Below are 19,391 nucleotides of genomic sequence, written 5' to 3'. Positions count from 1 at the left end.
GTAAGTCTAATGGAGATTTTATAATTACATATTAATATTTATGGTCAGCTTTGCAGTCTTTGAGTCCATGTATAGAAGGGCAGTATCAACAAAACATTGCAGTTTTATTTGACACTGTGTTGTTGTTTTTTTGTTTTTTTTTCCATTTAGATATCATTACGCTTACTAATATAAGAATCAACTTTACAAAGCTCCATACCTTTGGGGACACACATGGCAATGGATGGCAGAGTGAGCACCAAGAGAAATACTTCTATGGGATATATGAAATGACATTGAGGGGAAACTGTTTCTGCAATGGACATGCCAGCCAATGTGTTCCTGTGGATAACACGAGAGGTGATGTGTTCAGTCAGCCTGGAATGGTAAGACATAGAAACTGTGCCTTCATCGTGTGATGTACTTACTGAACAACAGCCCTTAGTTACATCAGCAGTCAAACCCATCATAATTTGTTTATGTGCTTTGTACTTGATATCATAAATTAATGTACTATAGTTATTTAATCTTAAACCTTTGAATTATGCATTTTTTATACAGGTAAAATAAAATTAGCATAGCAAGGGTAAATTTAGTGTGTAAGTAAAATACATAAACTCTAAAGGAGATAGGCAAGAGAGTGATGTAATCACACCTGGGGGAAGTCTGAGTGGCCCAAATCTTGCGAGAAGATGATATTGCAAAGTTTTATGGCATCTTTTTGTGAGAATTTAGATAATCAACTTTGCCCGGGATCTCACTGGAAGTAGTGTGTTGTCACCTCTGTTGTAAGTATGTCCAAGTGTAAGGTAATATATGTACTAAGGTAACAAATGTTATATTTGCTATAACACTAATTCTTTTCAGCCAGGTGATTGCTTTCATTGGCCATCATTACTCAAAATAATGGTCATTTTTGCAAATAACGATCATTGCAGCTGGTGAATTGAATCTGTCCTGGTGCTTCCTCAAAGTGTAAACTTGTATTTCATCATAAAATATAGTGAACAATGGCCCATTAGACCATTTGTTCACTTTCATGAGGCTACTTTCACACTGGGGTGGTGAGGGCATCGACAGTAAAGTAGTTTTAGCAGTGCTTTACCACCATTTTAGTGGCACTTTTTGACCGCTTTTAACCCCTGCTAGCAGCCGAAGATGGGGTTAATAGCGCCCATGTAGTGCCTCTGCCAAAGCACTTTGCATTTCAATGGGCAGGGGCATTGGAGGAGCGGTATTTACACCACTCCTGCACTGTTCCAAAGATGCTGCTTGCAGGACTTTTTTTTAACGTCTCGCAATCGCACCACTCCCGTGTGAAAGCACTCGGGCTTTCACACTGGAGTGACAGGAGAGGCACTTTACAGGCGCTTTGCAAGCATTATTTTTAAAGTGGCCTAAGACTTTCCATTGTAAAAAAATGTGCTAAAATAATAATCCACGCCAGCCCATATAGCACACTGCTCTGCGCTCTTGGGTGTTTAAATGCAAAATTTTAAATTTATGTAAGAAACCTACTTTTCAGCTGCTGCTTTTTTTAAAACATAAACATATAAAAAATACACAAAACCTGTAACTCAGAATAAAATAAAAGTCCACTTTTTATGTATAGCAGTGCATGCACATTTTTCACAAAACATGCGTTAAAGTAGAAGTTCAGTTCAGTGTCCAGAGAGCAGGGTGCTTTGTTCTATCCACTCGCTTTGTAATTGAAATACAGCTTCCACCATATAGATCACCACTTGTGGAACAAAAGACGACCCCCTATGGGGATGCACTCACCGAACGCATAAAACAAACAAGCCTTCAAAATGCCAATGCAGCTTCCTCCTTTTGCCACTAGTTATCTCCCTTATTGGAAATCGGCATCAATTGTTCCCGACAATTGGAGAAATTGCATGGCTCCCAGAAAAGATAGGGATGGACCTTTGACCATTCTTCCATTGTTGGTATTTCGAGCCACTCTCTGAGAGAAATGAGTTCTACACCAATATAGCCAAAACAGGAATGTAGCATTATATCTGGTGGTACAAGATGGGAGATTGACTTTCCTTAGGAGGACAAGGCAGTGGTTCATTGCAACCGATCAGTCTTTTGTCAGTCTGCACTTCGAATTTATGGTTGGAAAACCAAGCAAGCTAAATTGTCCATGACATCTGCTCAGTCCTATGAGATGTGTTGAAAGATATCATCATGAAAATACCAACAATGGAAGAATGGTCAAAGGTCCATCCCTATCTTTTCTGGGAGCCATGCAATTTCTCCAATTGTCGGGAACAATTGATGCCGATTTCCAATAAGGGAGATAACTAGTGGCAAAAGGAGGATGCTGCATTGGCATTTTGAAGGCTTGTTTGTTTCATGCGTTCGGTGAGTGCATCCCCATAGGGGGTCGTCTTTTGTTCCACAAGTGGTGATCTATATGGTGGAAGCTGTATTTCATTTACAAAGCGAGTGGATAGAACAAAGCACCCTGCTCTCTGGACACTGAACTGAACTTCTACTTTAACGCATGTTTTGTGAAAAATGTGCATGCGCTGCTATACATAAAAAGTGGACTTTTATTTTATTCTGAGTTACAGGTTTTGTGTATTTTTTATAAGACTTTCCATTGCCCAGGGATCCAGATTTTGCACAATTTAGGCAAATTTCACACATAGGCAGGGGGGGGGGGGGGGGGGGTGTTAGCGGTAAAGCGGCGCTAATGTTATGGCGGTGCTTTTCGCCTGCTAGCGGGGTGCTTTTAACCCCCGCTAGCAGCGAATAAAGGGTTAAAAGTGCCCGCAAAGTGTCGCTGCTGAAACGCTTTGCAGGCAATTCAGCAACGGTGCCCATTTATCTCAATGTCGGGGCAGTGAAGGAGGAGTGTATACACCGCTCCTCCACCACCCAAAAGATGCTGCTTGCAGGACTTTTCTAATATCCTGCAAGCGCACAGCCCCAGCGTGAAAGCACTCGGGCTCTCACACTGGGGTTGCAGAGGAGGCACTTTACAGGTGCTTTACAGGCACTATTTTTAGCCCTAAAGTGCCTGAAAAATGCCCCAGTGTGAACGGGCTCTAACTGCAGGTTATATTTTATTATAGGTTGACCCTGTACAAGCAATGTGTAAATGGCAACCCTTCCATGAATCATAGCTTTGTGAGGCTTAATATTTACATGTTGGGGGTTTGGGTTACAGAAATTGTGATTCAAGTGAGTATTAAGAAAAGCTGTATTTTTTCAACAATCTGCAAGTATCACCTTACACATGTTTCCCTGTTGTGAGCTTGTAGTTGTGAACATTTTCCCACTTTGGCTAAGTGCCCTAGACGGTGGTATGAAGTATTTCTTTTTTTTATCTCATGGAAGAAATGTGAGAAATAATGTATATATCATACAATCATTCCATAAACACATACCACATACACTGCATATATAATTTGAAGAAAATATGCTTACAAAATAGTTTACCATTTGCCAATAAAAAAATAAAAAAAATATGTCCCCGGATTTCATTTTGAAAATCTGGTCACCTTATTCTAGACAGACTAGACACTGCTCTTACATTTCTGCTTTCTTTTTGCTATTTGGTATTGCTTTACAATGCATTGTAATCGATTAATACGTTAGCGTGTCAAAGCCACCAACATTAAGACTGCTGAAAATACAATACAGTATGTGTTTTTGTGTTTTAAGGTTCATGGTAAATGTGTCTGTCAGCATAACACAGATGGCCTCAACTGTGAAAAATGTAAAGAATTTTATAATGATGCACCATGGAGTCCAGCAATTGGCTTTGAAGACAATGCATGCAGACGTAAGTGTTCAACAAATATGATAAATCACAATTTTAAGAATTACTACAAGCTTTATATACTTCCACAATATCTATCATCAACTATATACATAATTATGGTAAAAGGTATTGGTATGTGGTACATAACAAAATACAGTTGCATTTATACGATATGCATTATTTCTCAAGTTCAAGTGTACTAGCTTTAGGTTGCTACAGATTAAGAAAGTTAGTTAAATAGTATGTATAGCTATTTTTACTTTTCACTTTGAATGTAGTAGGATAGAATTAGAACCCACTAGGTTTTTGTTGCTATTTGGGCCTCTGCTGGGGAAATTAACCCCTTTTCATTTGTCTTGCTGAGACAGAAAGTAATGAGAAATCCAACATTAGAGTATTTAGAGTTGTCATCTGATCAAGAGGTGAGGGTAAATATAATTCAGTGGGGACACCTGTTCTCAGACCCAGATTTAGACCTTGGGGGCCTGGACACTTCAGGATCTGTAGCCCCTTAACACAGAGCTGGTTTAGATTCTCGGTGACACGTTTTTAAAATGCATGACACAATGTCATTCTCAGGTCATGCATGCACACACACAGGCATAGTGTTCTATGTATGATTTGCTTGAGCTGCCGAAATTCATTTTTAAAAACAATATAATATAAGAGTTAATTGTAAAAAACTTTTAAATTACAGATGATGGCCAGCAAGATATACTTTCCCAGATACATTTAATAAAAGAAAGTCATTTTTTATTATTATGTATTTTATATTATTTTAATATTATTTATTTTAATATTATTTTTATATAGAGGAAGGCTTCTTCTGTCAGGAGGCCCCTTTATAAATCTGGCGCTGCCTGTTTTAGTAAGAACTGTCCAAGTAGAGTTTTTCCCCTAATGGTGTAAAGATCTTTTTTCACTTCATGTTGCATCTCTAGAATAGGAAGTGGAGTAAAAAAGATCCAGACAGTGAAAACATTTTATAGTGGTTTTTATCCTACTGTATCCAAAACTAAGAATAATTATTTGGCTATAACTACACTTTAATCAATGAGCATCTTTATTTACTTACTGTATTTGTTAATATGTTCATCTCTCATTACAGCGTACCTTAACAGAGACACCAAAACAATTAAATAAAACACTGACAGGTCTTCTGGTGTGTGTAATAAACATCTGCACCTTCTTCCTATGTTGCCCAGTAACTCAATTCAGCATGCTTGAATAGCATAGTAAACAAAGGCCCCCCAAATACTAAAATTATTTGGTTTATGGTGGCAGCATGCAGTCTGATCCTTGCAAGGGATGCACCTGATTCTAGAATAAAAATAAAGCCTGGTAAAAAAAACAACTTCAACCATCCAAACATAAAATTCTTTAGTTTGTTGTAAAAGTCAAGGGGGTAGCTAGCAGTAGTAAATCCAAGTACTATGTCCATGTGTTCAAAGACAGATTTTTTTGACTACCCATCATCCTCTGAGATATTTTCTTGGCAGTTGCTTGCTGTAAGCTGGCCTCATAGTAGGAGAGTTGTGTTCAAAGTGTTTAGTTTTTAACAACCTTTTGTTTGATTTTCTTATAAACTTCAATACAAGAGGGTTAGGAGTGCCCTGCTCCTGGGAACTTACAATTCTATATGGAGGGGCTGGTGGAACAAAAGGTGATAACTGCGAGGGATGAACTGAAGAGATGAGTTTTCAGGGATCGCCTAAAAGTAGACAAAGTAGGAGATAGCAAATCAGATTGGGGTAGGGAGTTCCAGAGAATGGGAGATGCTTTTTTTTTTTTGAAAAATGTTTATTTGGTTTTACAAATAAAAGGTTACAAAATATAGCTGTACAGTACATAAGTTTACAAATACAGGTTCCTGGGCAGTAAACAGGAAACAATAAACTACATACAGTCCTCTTGTTCCATAAGAAGCGAACCCGAACAGGTCCTATCAATCTAAACGATCTAAGTATACCAGCTAAGTAATCACATTCCGTAGCCCTTGAGTAAATACCCTCTAAAGTGGGGGAAGAACGGGGTGTCTTAAGAAAAAACAAAAAATGCACAGCTTAGGGTCCAGTTTGTCAAGGAGGCTTAAAGTCTGCAGGATCCCCACGGGGAAGCAGCTTAAGTCTGCCCAGAGATCCAGCTAGGTCACTCTGCAGATACCATGCCGTGAAGCGAAATGGTTGCATGGCCGCCTGGATGTCAGAGTGGGGTAGTGTGACCTCCATATATTTGCGCCACCTCGCAAAGAAACGGTGTGCAGGTTTAGGATTCCTGATGATGGTATCCAATCTTTCCATGTAGAAAAGCGATTCGATAGCCTTTTGCATCGCTGGTAGTGTAGGCGGTGCCTTGGAGATCCAAGATTGCATAATGGTCCTGCGAGCAACAAGAAGGGCTAGCTGCGCCCATTGAGAAACTGGGGTCTGAATTCCACCTCCCATCGGGGGCGTTTGAGGTGCATAGCCAAATACACAAAGCATAATATTCTTCGGAATCCGTTGTTTAGAAACTGAGCCAACATAGGTAGTTACTGCGTCCCAGTAACTTTCTATGGCAGGGCATTCCCACAGTCTATGGATTAGAGTGGGGTGGGGCATAGAGCACCATGGGCATATTTTCAAGTTCATATTATTTTTATCGACGTAAATGGGGTAATAGGCTCTGTGAATTATCCTAAAGTGTGTTTCACGCCATGTTTCGGAAATTGTGAGTTTACGCATTTGCCGGTATCCATCCATAATTTTATCAGGAATAGATTCATCTCGTAGGAGGGTCGCCCACTTCTGGAAAGGGGTGAGACGGTATTTGTCAGACTGGTGTTGAATGAGGTAAGAATAGAGGTTGGTAATTGAGTAGTCCCCTGAGTTCAATACAGTGTCGATGAATGACTGCTGGAAAGGGTCCGTCTGGGGACCGCATTGCGAGCTTAAGTAATCAGTCAACTGGCCATAGTAGAAGACATGGGTCGGTGAGAGTGCAAATTCTTGAGCTTAGTCTTCAAATGACTTAAACTTACGATGGCCAGCTTGATATAAAGCTTTTGTGGACGTGAGAACTTTCAGTTTCCATTGCGCATAGATTGCATGCAAAGTGGACGGGATAAACATGGGATTCCCTTGGATAGGTAGATGTCTCGAGATGGTGGCCGGTAGGCCTAATAGTTTGCGGGTTTCTCTCCATGCAATGACAGTGTCTCTGACAAGCAAATTAGATTTTAGATGAGGTGGCAATGTGTGCAGGTTTGAGTGAAGAATTGCTGCCAGCGAGTATGGGGAAGCCATAGCCCCTTCTAGATATACATTACAGTATCTAGAGTTGCCCGAAATCCAGTCCAGACCCTGACGTAATAGACATGCAAGATTATAAAAATGGATGTTGGGCACCCCTGCACCTCCCTCGGTCTTTGGGAGGCATAGTTTAGGTAGAGCTATGCATGCTCTCTTACGGGACCATAGAAAGGCTGATAGTGCCTTGTATAATTTCTGGGTGTCTGCGTGTTCCAGCAGGAGGGGTATGGTCTGCATGGGGTACAGTAATCTGGCAAAGGATATCATTTTGAATAAATGGCTTCTCCCAAAGAGCGAAATAGGCAGGGTCGTCCATAGGTCTAATTCCTGTACTATCTTAGATATAAGCGGGGGGTAATTCAGCCCATATAATGAGGCGGGTTCACGACCTATGTGTACACCTAGGTATGTGATATGGTGTTTGGCTATTGCAAATGGGGACTGGTGTGTCCATTTGTGGGCCAATCTGGGATTTAAGGATAGTATCTCACTTTTGTCAAAGTTGATTCGGAAACCCGAGCAGCCTTGAAAGGTTTCAAAAATGTTCTTTAACTTAGCAAAGTCGGAGACGGGGTCAGTGGTAAATAACAGGATATCGTCCGCAAATAAAGTGGAGCGCAGCATCTGCTGTCCTATCGGTAGGCCACTGATCCCATCCCGTGAATTCAGTAGCCTAGAGAGAGGTTCAATTGCCAGGTTAAACAATAAAGGTGATAGTGGGCACCCCTGCCTGGTGCCTTTAGTTAGAGGTATTGAGTCTGACATGAAGTCAGGGGTGACCAGTCGAGCTGTGGGAGACATGTACATCTGTTGAATAAATTGCATAAATGGGCCTTGAAAACCAAACCGTGTTAGCACTCTAAATAACCAAGGTAAACTCACATTATCAAAGGCTTTTTCTGCATCTAGGGATATTATTGCTACATCTTGAGTAGGATGTGTTTTGGCATAGTGTAGGGCCAGAAGGACTTTAGGGATATTAAGGGTGGCCGAGCGTCCAGTAACAAAGCCTGACTGGGCTGGATGGAGTAATGAGGGTAGTATTGTGGCCAATCTAGCAGCAATTATTTTAGATAAAATTTTAGAGTCTACATTAATCAGAGAAATGGGGCGATAGGACCCAGGCATAGTGGGATCTTTACCTTTCTTAGAGATAAGTTTTATGAAAGCCTGTGAAGCTGTGGGCATATAAGGCCCTCCCTGCCACATGCCTGCATAAACAAGTTGAAAGGTGTCTGGTATATAATCCATGGTAGATTTATAGAATTCCGCCGAGTAGCCATCCAGCCCTGGCGCTTTCGCTGTGGACATTAATGAGATAGTTCGTTTAATCTCCTCCAGGGTAATGGGGGCATTAAGTAGAGCGAGTTGCTCATCTTGTAATGTTGGTAGGCTCACTGTGGACAAAAAGGTGTCCCCTGTACTCATGTCAGTGGGGTCAGCTTTGTATAGGGTCGTGTAAAAATTGGTGAGAATATCATTGATCCTATCTTTGACCGAGGTCACGGAGCCATCCGAGTCCCTCATAGAATGGATGCGAGTGGGTCGTCTGGGCCCAGCGCATAACTTCGCCAGGAGCTTGCCCGCTTTGTTTCCGTATCTGTGGAAATATAGCTTAGAGTAGGCTAGTTGGGCCATTTCCTGCCGCTCAGCCCAGAGGTCGAACGCCCTAGTTAGCTCGAGTCCAGCTTTGGATATTCTCCGGGGTACGGCTCAGAAGCAGGCGCTCGTGAGCCGCACGAATCGTTTTGCTGGTATCGTTATACTGGCTCCTTTTGTTTTTTTTTAGTTGTGTGGTGTATGATATTATCTTGCCTCTCAAAGGCTTTACCTGTTTCCCAAAACAAGTTAGGATCAGAGATATGTTCACTATTGGTGGTTGCATAGTCAGTCCATGCAGTCCGAAGCATGTCCTGGAAGTCTGGGCTGTCAGCTAGGTAGGATGGAAATCTCCACATTTTCGGTGTGTGCGGGGTCGTCGGTAGCGATAGGTGCACCACTACAGGGCTGTGATCTAATATCCTGGCATCTAATATTTCTGAGCCTATTATGGACGGGGTCAGGGTGGGGGAGGCAAAAAAGTAGTCTATGCGCGAGAAGGATTGGTGTGGTGGAGAGAAAAGGTGTATTCCTGGCTGGTCGGGTGTTGTAGTCTCCATACATCATTGAAATGTATGGAGGTCAGGGCTTGGGCCAATTGAGTAGGTTTGGGTGTTGCGGTAACCAAGGGGGTTACACGAGGAGTGCTAGTCGTTGAACGGTCCATAATGGCGGACATAACTGAGTTGAAATCTCCCCCAACTAAGTGTCTAGATTCAGGGATGGCCAGTATCCATTGGATTACATCCTGGAAGAAGGCGAGTTAGGTGCGTAAACGTTAGTGATGGCCATGGGGACCGAGTCTATCAATATCTGCACTGTCACCCTGCGTCCCTCCGTGTCAGCTCTAACAGACGCAATTTCATGTTGCAGGTTTTTATGTAATAATATGGCAACACCAGCCTTGCGCCCAACTGCTGGCGAGCCATAGACCTTACCTACCCATAATTTACGTAGCCATTGCAGGTCGTCTGCCATAAGGTGTGTCTCCTGCAACAAAGCTATGTCCGTTCGGAGGCGTTTTAAGTGTCTCAGAACAGCCATACGTTTACACGGAGATCTAAGCCCCTTGACATTCCAAGAAATAACATTCAAGTTATGCCCACTACCTGCTGATGCCATTTAAGAGTTAGATAGATAAAAATCATAGTGGTCGGTGCAGGGACAGCCTTGCTGTTCTCAAGTGTCCCCGCGTGTACATGTTTCCTCATAGAGACTTCAATCCCCAAGGGTGCTACAACTATATTGGATATCTGTATCTGGTATACGATCGTATAAGCAAAAGATCTTAGCAAATATAGAAAACACAACGTGTGTAATAACATATCAGCAAATATGGACTTTCCTTTTTTCCACATGAGGCACAACTTTCAATCTCGGCTATCAGCCCCGTCCTGCCCCTCCCCTGATGGCTGTTAGAGGGCCAGAGGGGGAGGTATACAAAATAACAGAGAAAAAATAAAAAATAAATACACTATAAATAGTGACCCCGGCTCCGGATAGGTTCCACACGCACGTGGCGAAGACCCACCTGTGTGAGGGAAATGGATAGGGTAAGTGAGCCGAGTTGAAAGCTGTAGTCCCCAAATTAGTAAAACCCGATAACATACAACAAAGAACCAGGGAGAGAACATCCTGTAAGAAACATAGGAACTGCATATGTAATCAAAAGGGGGGCAGGTGTTCCAGGCCCATGCATGGGAATAAGAGCATCCTGCCAGCGATCAGCAGAGCCCATATTTAGGCTAGCTGGTTCCAGAAGGGCCAGAGGGAGAAAAAGAGGGAGATCCAATATAAAAGCAAATCCTCACCCCCTAACTTTCCGTAAAACTGTAGAAAGGTAGGTGTACCGAAGATTGTCAGCGGTGTCCTGAACGGTCATCCTTAGGCATGACTCTGATGCTTTATATGGAGGGTTCGTGGGGCTGCGTTGAGGCTTAGGAGGCACAGCTGATTTGCCCGCAGAATGAGAAGATGATAGGTCAGCCAAGGCCGAGTGTTCCATGTCAGTGCTCAGGGATTCAACATATCTTTCCGCTTCTTCTGGCGTGGTGAAGGTAAGCTGGTCTCCTTCGTTCGTTAGGAGGCGTAGCGTAGCCGGATAGGACAAGGACAATTTGATGTGGTTGTTGTAGAGGGTTGTACACACCGGAGAGAAGGCCTTGCGCCTGGTCATCACCTCCACTGAGTAATCAGCAAAAAGCAGCAGTTTAGCCCCATCGATCGTCAAGGAGCGGGAGCTGTGGAACTTTTGCATGATGACCATTTTATCAGCATAGTTCAGATACTTGACAATAACATGGCGAGGCTTGGAGCGTGATTCGGACGGTTGTCCAATATGGTGAGCCCGTTCGATCGTGCACGGTGCGCGGAGGCCCAGTTGTTTTGGGATCATTATGGCGCAAAGCGTGGATAGCTGGGCTGAGGTGACCGATTCCGGGAGACCGATAATGCGTAGATTGTTCCTCCTCGATTGATTTTCCAAATCGTCGAGTTTCTCACAAATCTCTTTTTGTGTGTTAAGGACCCTAGCCATCTTAACAGATGTGCCTGCATTTTCGTCCTCAAGTGCCGAGATACGTTCCTCTGCATGTTGCAGTCTCTGTGCCTGGGCACGGACTTCTAAGTGAAGCTGCTCCAACCCTCTGTTGACCGCTGCGTCTACTGTAGCAGCGAGTGTAGGACCCAGCAGAAGAACTACAGCTTGTGCTATTCCCTCAGGTGATGCAGGGTCAGCCGCTGTTTGAGCCGGGGGTCCCAGAAGTAGCGAGGCCTGCTCTTGTAAGGGCGGGGCGGCCGCCATGTTGGCCGCGTGTGTCTCTCCCGCGGGAGGGAGGCCCGCCGAGGCCGCTTTAGCATACGATCGCTCTACGAAGCGATCCATGGTGTCACACCCGTCCGCCGAGGTAGTGTGGGTTCTCCCCGAGGCCTGGGCCGGTATGTTAGGCAGGATTTGTAAGGAAGGACGCGGGAGCTGAGAGCGATCACCTCCGCCTCATGTGGCACCGGAACCGGAAGTCGGGAGATGCTTTTAAAATTCATCATCTAAGTAGTCAGACGGAGTTGTAAGTACTGTATTTCACTATATACTAGCTTTAATGTTATAAATACGTCTAAAATGCAAAACTCCGATGGGTGTAACAACATGTCCGCTTTACCCCTTCTTAGTGTATCCTTACTGTGAACAAGTGTGGGGAGTAACAAGATGATGGCGACGGAACGTCACTTCCATAGCAAACTGCGATGGGTCGCCGAATATGTCATTACAGCGGCTCTCAGGTCCTCTCGCAGTCCTGAGCGGAGCCAAGAGTAAAATCAGTGTACTCGGCTCGGCTCACAGTCACGCCCAGTCCCTGTGTTATGTCCATCTTAGAGCGGGACTGGGCTTCACTGTGAGCGGAGCTGAGCTGAGTACACTAGGCTATTTATATCGGCGTGGCCCGCGGAGCCCCCTATTGGGTGGGGCCCATAGGCTTGAGCCCAGTCAAGCCAAATGGTAAGTCCAGCCCTGGTCAACAGTATCAAAGGCCGCAGAAAGGTCTAGTAGTAAGAGTATGAAGTAGTGGCCATTGGTTTTAGCAGTTATTAAATTATTAGTGAGTTTTAGTAGGTCAGATTCAGTGGAGTGAAGTAAGCAAAAGCCAGACTGTAAGGGGTCAAGAAGGTTGTTGTCAGTGAGGTAGGAGCTCAGACGGTTGTAGACTAAGCACTCTAAAAGTTTAGCGATAAATGCAAAAATCTACTTGTTTATGGCCAGTTTAGAATAAAAAATAGTGGTTGCATTTGTGCAGTACAGGCATACCCCACTTTTAAGTACACAATGGGGTTTATTTAATAAAGCTAGAAAGTGCAAAATCAGGCTCACTATTGCATAGAAAGCAATGAGCTTGCAGGTTTTATTACCAAAGCTTAATTAAACAAGCTGGGGTTAGAAGCTCATTGGTTTCTATGCAGAAGTGAGCATTATTTTGCACTTTCTAGCTTTAGTAAATAAACCCCATTGTGTACTTAAAAGTGGGATATGCCTGCACTTTGACACCCATTATGTTGTTTGGTAAAATGAATTTCAAAGCAAAACTTTTTTTAGTTTGGATAAAGTGAGGAAGGATTAGACCTTCAGTTCCATTTTTCTTGCAGTCAGTGTTCCTGTTGAAGAGATCAATGAGATTTCTTCCTTGCATACTAAAGTGGAATCAGACCTTGTATTTACATCACTATAGAAATCAATGGATGGCACCATGGTTGAAAAGTGTACAACATATGTCACCAGCACACTAGTCTCTTCACGCTGTGTTCTTTCCTTTTTAATGAATCATTGCATAAGTCACAGTTCAATGCAACATCATGAATTTCTTCATCAAGGCAAAGTGAAAAAGTGACATTAGAGGGTCACTTTGCCTTGATGAAGGAATGAACCAGGGTTCTAAAATGTTTAATTGACCTGTGCTTTTTGCAGTGATGTATAAATAAAGAAAATAACTCTGCATGAAGACACAGGAACATCTATCTAAGCCCTTGTACACACAGTCGGAGAAGCCGTAGGAATGTGTCCTATCGGACCATGTTGTCGGATAATCCGACTGTGTGTGGTATGCATCGGACTGATTCCGTCGGAATATCCGTCGGACCCAATTTTCCAACTTGTTGGAAATATTTCCAGACAAACTGGTCCGATCGAACATACTCCGATCATGTGTAGAGAATTTTGATCGGACCAAGTGCCACGCATGCTCAGATCAAATTCCTACATCAAAGCTATTGGCTACTAGCCTGAATGTAGTCCCATCGTAACGAAATTACGTCATCACATTCTGAAAGATCAGATTTTTCAACAACTTTGTCCGACCGTGTGTATGCAACAGTTTCGGACAAGATCCGACGGACAAAATCCAACAGAGAAAATCTGACGGATTTGGTTGTCGAAATCTCTGACCGTGTGTACAGGGGCTAAGAGGGAAATTATCCTCACTTCGGGATATATCATCTATTTTCCTGTTGCATCTCTGGGTCAGAACGTGAAGGGAAATTTCCCTAATGGTTCACAGACAGCAAAGAAATTGCTTAGCTGGCGTTTTAAACCTTCTATACTCTATCCAAAACTACAAAAACAGTTTTGACTATACATACACTACTTTAATGTGCATTGCATTGAGGCAGACCATTTATTGTTAAGCATGTCCAAATTGAAATATGACCTTTTTTTAACACATTGGGGAAAGTGTGTTGATGTGCATTAAAAATTAATGATTCTGCATTTCAATATCTAATGTATGATTTGGACTAAGAATTACTTTTAAGTAATTTTCCATCATGTAGACATGTTATGTTGGTTTTTGTTAACAAAAATATATATATATTTTTTTTCAGAATGCAACTGTAATGGACACTCTAATAAATGCCACTTTGAAATAAAAGTCTATGAAACCAGTAATTACACCAGTGGTGGTGTTTGCGACGATTGTCAGCACAATACTTTAGGAAATCATTGTGAATTCTGCAAGCCATACTTCTATCATGACCCTCTTAAAGATACTTCTGACCCATATACCTGTATTCGTAAGTTGAACTAAAACATTATTATAATTTAATAATACAAACAGTACTGAAGCTGATAATTCTTAAAGATTAATACTTAGTGGAGCATCATTCTCTCAATCAACATTGACTAATCCTCATGCTTCTAGCATTAGTAAATAGATATGAAAGTACTTTACTTGTTATAAACTATTGTTTACATGTTTTTTTTTCTAAGCTAAGCACACCATCCTGTCTGCTGATGGGTTCCAGGAAGTAAACGGTAGATGAATAATCTGCCCTTACTCAAGATGGCCACGGCTAGAAATGCAGGGGGGTTGTTAAAAATGATTTCTCAGCAAAATAAAGTATGGAGATATGGATGGATGGGGGAGTTTGCATTAAATGTTATAAATTAATTAAATAGTGTTTTTGATTTGTGGTGCTCAGATGCAGTGTAGTTCTGCTTTAAGACCATTCTGTATGTGGAAACACTAAACATCAATTGTTTTATAAAATTTTTATTAGCTGATTTAACCGATTGATGATAGTGATGGGTAGATGGATCGAAATAATAATATCATATTAATAGATGGATAGAAAATATTATTCTCATATATATAGAGAGATATAATGTGCCTGCATTCATCTTAACCTGTTTTATCCTTTGATTAGATTTGCTGATATTTATGATCTTCCCATTAATATTGTAATCTGTTCTAAAGGACTGCATACAAAGTTTCAAGTGCACTATTAAGATTACATATCATAGTTATACATTAGGGAGGCAAAGTGGTGTAGTGGATAGCACTTTCACCTAGCAGTAAGAAGGGTTTCTGGTTCAAATCCCAACCACAACACTACCTGCCTGGAGTTTGTATGTCCTCTCTGTGCCTGCGTGGGTTTCCTCCGGATAATCCAGTTTCCTCCCACACTCCAAAGACATGCTGGTAGGTTAATTGGATCCTGTCTAATCTGTCCCTAGTACTGTATGTATGAATGTGAGTTAGGGACCTTGAGCTCTTTGAAGGTAGAGACTGATGTGAATATACAATGTAGATGTAAAGCGCTACGTAAATTGAAAGCGCTATATAAGTACCTAAAATAAATAAATAAAAATAAGACATTAATTAGCTGCAAATTCGATGTTTCCCTTCTCTTCCATTGTTCCATTTTCTTGATCTACAAGATTAAAGTTCTATACCAGCTTACTAAAGGTTTATTTTCCTGTGGCTCCCCCTACATGAGTATTCATTATTTCCCATAACTAATTAACGTAGTGATCTTTAATTGTGAAATGACCGAGTAAAATGCTGGTATAAAATATAAACATCTAACTATTAACTATTGAGAGTGCAAAGAGATTGGCAGTTTATGCACAAGAGATCAAAAAGCATACCGTACATTCAAATGTAAACCCTAATTTTAAAGGACAGTCCTCGTTTACAAAAAATGTCACTGGATATATCCCTGATCTTGTAAACTGATCAGTTTAACAATGTGGCCTTTTAATGTGGCTTGCACAAATATGCATAATCCAATTTGCAGTGTTTTGGGGTCCTCCAAAATACTGTGGGTGCTTCTATTTTTTTCACTGTTAGCCACCACTACAGCAGCAAGTTATGCCTAGAAATATATTTCAAAATGTTTAAAGCTGTGAATAAAGAAGAAAAATACAGCAAAATTAATATATTGTTTTGTCACTAGTGTTAGGGTACTTGCACACGGTACTGATGTTTAAACATTAGTATTCCTTGATGGCATATCAGGCATGTATTTTGTGCTTATTGGCAGGTATAAGCATGCATTTGCATGTATGCTCATATATGAGGAAAATAAATCTAACCTCTTCAAATGAACATTTTTCGTGCATACTCGCATAAGGTAAAGACCAGCAATACATATTTCTGCATTTTTTTGCTTAGTTATACGCAGCGCATGCTTACACGCCTGTGAGTACAGGTACATTGAGAACAATAAGCTGAATTTAGATCAGTAAACAAAAAACATCTGTATGCCTGAAAACGCTCAGTATTTTGGCAGAAGTGTGCAAGAGGCCTTATACATATTTGAGAAATTAAACATGCCCAAATATTTTAATTGCCATTAACCGCTTCTTACCAATGTGGCAAATATATGCAACCTTGGCGGATGGGCTTTAACACTCAGAGGCCACATATATCCAGTCCTATATAAACACTTTTCTGTGCCAAGAACACCCACCCGGTGGGGAATGGAAAGCAACTGATGTATTATTTACGATAATGTGACCAATGTGGCAGCCAATGACTGCGGTCACATGACCCGAATATCCTCCTTTTAGAAGCTTTTAAAGGGTCAGGAGGCAGTGTCAATAAGGGGTTAAAGTATTATCTGACAGCAGGAAATTATTGGCTATGCAAGCAATTCTTATGCAGTTTTCAGCTCCATACGTTACTTCTTTTTTTTTGTTTTTATTGTTTATTGGTTTTGCTGCTCCATAAGTTACTTGACTGAAATCTGGCTGCAGGTTCCTGCAGCCAGTTGAACAAACCACCTGCCCTATGAATAGCATTATATGGTGGGTGATACTGGGACAGTCTGGACTATGCACATTTGTGGGCAATTACAATACCAGTCAGTGGCGAGAAAGGTTATATAGCTTACTGTTATTATATGCAAATCAACCAAAATATATATTTTGGTTGATTTGGTTAACTATGAGAAAATCACCAATGTATTCTATGCTTATAATGCACTAAATTTTAGAAATAATTCAGTACAGCCAATATGTTTCCTAAAACAACTCTTTGGGGGTTATTTACTAAAGGAAAATCCACCTTACACTGCAAGTGCACTTGAACGTAAAGCCGCTGTAGATCTGAGGGGGACATGCAAGGAAAATAAAAATCATTTTAGCTTGCACATGATTGGATGATAAAATCAGCAGAGCTTCCCCTCACTTCAGATCGACCCCTTAGATTTAGCGCGACTGCACTTCCAAGTGCACTTGCAGTGCAAAGTGGATTTGCCTTTCGTAAATAACAGTCTTTGACTCCTACATGCATCTAAATCAAATATTTTAATTGTTTTGATTCAGCCTTTTTATTGCTTGAAATCCAAAGAATGCAAACCACAGATGAAATCAATAGTTTATCTCTTAAAAGGAAGCTGTGTAGTGAAATACCTATACCTAATGTTGCCAATGTATTTATACATCTGAAAAACTTAATAAGCTTAGTAATGTGCAAGTTAGACCCCTTTCACACCAGGGTGTTTTGCGTTTTGCAGGCGCTATAGCGTTAGAAATAGTGCCTGCAATCCACCCTAAAAAAGCTGCAACATTGTTTGTAGTGTGAAAGCCTGAGGGCTTTCACACTACAGCGATGCGCTGGCAGGACATCAGGGAAAAGTCCTGCCAGCAGCTTCTTTGGAGCGATGAAGGAGCGGTGTGTTTACCGCTCCTCCACCGCTGCTCCCCATTGAAATCAATGGGGCAGCGCTGTAATACCGCGGACAAAACGCCGCTATTGCGGCGTATTGCAGGCGGTTTAACCCTTTCTCGGGCGCTAGCGGGGGTAAAAGCACCCCGCTTGCGGACGCAAATCTGGCGGTAAAACACCGCTAAAAATAGCGGCGTTTTACCGCCCACGCTATTGGCGGTGTGGTGGGAAAGGGGTCTTAGTGGAAGTACATTTTAAAAAACAAATATTTTTCTCCTATAAATTAGATAGACTTTAACTTTAACATTGCTTTCTCTGCTTTTCCTGTAGCATGTGACTGTGACCCGGATGGAACACATGGTGGAGGAATATGTGAGGGTCATACAAATCGCAGACTGGCAATCATTGCGGGGACATGCTTATGCAAACAAAATGTAGAAGGAAAACGCTGTGATCAGTGTAAACCAGGCTACTTTGGACTGAGAGCTACCAATTTTTTTGGTTGTCAATGTAAGTAGATCTCTCTGAAAAACAGCTTTCAATTGAAAAAGTATTGGAATTGTGCCTTTTTTTTGTAAATGAAATTAAAAGATATCCTGGGAGTTCGCGGTTTCTAAGGCCTGATTCACACTTATGCATTTTTAGTGCTTTTTGCATTTTGCAGGTTTGGACTACAGTCCATTTAACATGGTTTCCTATGGAACACGTTCTGTAATGCAATTCCGCAAAATGCACTAAAACTGCGTAGATGTGAATCAAGCTTTACTGACAGCCCCATAATTACTCCAATGAAATTGACCACATCCCATATAAATACTCAGAACAAAAAAAAGAACCAATCAATACTACTTTTTGGCACAAAAACAATAACAGTTATTTAAAATAATAAAATCCAAGCTTTTTTTTTTTCAGTACAAGTATTTTCTTTTTTAAAGTCAATAAAAAAAATGTTTGCTACTGGAAAAAAAAGAAATAAATAATGCATTTTAACCACTTCAGCCCCGGAAGGATTTACCCCCTTCCTGACCAGAACATTTTGTGCAATTCTGCACTGCATCGTTTTAGCTGACAATTGCGCGGCCGTGAGACTTTGTACCCAAACAAAATTGATGTCCTTTTTTTCCAAATAGAGCTTTCTTTTGGTGGTATATGATCACCTCTGCAGTTTTTATTTTTTGCGCTATAAATAAAAAAAAGAGAGTACATTTTGAAAAAAAAAGCAATTTTTGTTACTTTTTTCTATAATAAATACCCCCAAAAAATATATAAAAACCATTTTTTCCTCAGTTTAGGCCGATATGTATTCTGCTACATATTTTTGGTAAAAAAAATCACAATAAGGATATATTGATTGGTTTGCACAAAAGTTATAGTGTCTATAAAATAGTGGATAGATTTATGGCCTTTTCATTATAATTTATTTTTTTACTAGTAATGGCAGCGATCTGCGATTTTTATCAGGACTGCGACAATATGGCGGACACGTCACTTTTGACACTATTTTGGGGCCATTGTCATTTATACAGCAATCAGTGCTATAAATAGCCACTGATTACTGTATAAATTACACTGACAGGGAAGGGGTTAAACACTAAGGGTCGATCAAGGGGTTAAGTGTGTCCTAGGGAGTGATTCTAACTGTGGGGGGGGTGAGCTACCACTGACATGACAGCGATCACTGCTTCCGATTATAAGGAGCGGTAGATCCCTGTCATATCACTAGGCAGAACAGGGAAATGCCTTGTTTACATCTCCCCGTTCTGCCTCTCCATCTCACGATCGCAGGCCGCCGGCGAACATCGAGTTTGT

General features: G+C 41.3%; 1 protein-coding gene across 1 annotated transcript in view; it reads left to right on the top strand.

The window, feature by feature from the left end:
- The window catches only part of LAMB4 (laminin subunit beta 4), a 233,867-nt gene that overhangs the window by 46,793 nt on the left and 167,683 nt on the right, over window positions 1-19,391 (top strand). Inside the window, exons 9-12 of the mRNA XM_077472837.1 lie at window positions 151-365; window positions 3,658-3,778; window positions 14,014-14,202; window positions 17,913-18,092. Of these exons, the coding sequence (XP_077328963.1) occupies window positions 151-365; window positions 3,658-3,778; window positions 14,014-14,202; window positions 17,913-18,092 (705 nt within the window). The remainder of the gene's footprint in view (window positions 1-150; window positions 366-3,657; window positions 3,779-14,013; window positions 14,203-17,912; window positions 18,093-19,391) is intronic.

Source organism: Lithobates pipiens, unplaced genomic scaffold (assembly GCF_037356315.1).
Source record: "Lithobates pipiens isolate NorthernLeopardFrog02 unplaced genomic scaffold, aLitPip1_a1.2 Scaffold_8, whole genome shotgun sequence".
NCBI classification, from domain to species: domain Eukaryota; kingdom Metazoa; phylum Chordata; class Amphibia; order Anura; family Ranidae; genus Lithobates; species Lithobates pipiens.
Note: the sequence above shows the minus strand (reverse complement) of the source record. Positions and strands in the feature narration are given on the sequence as shown.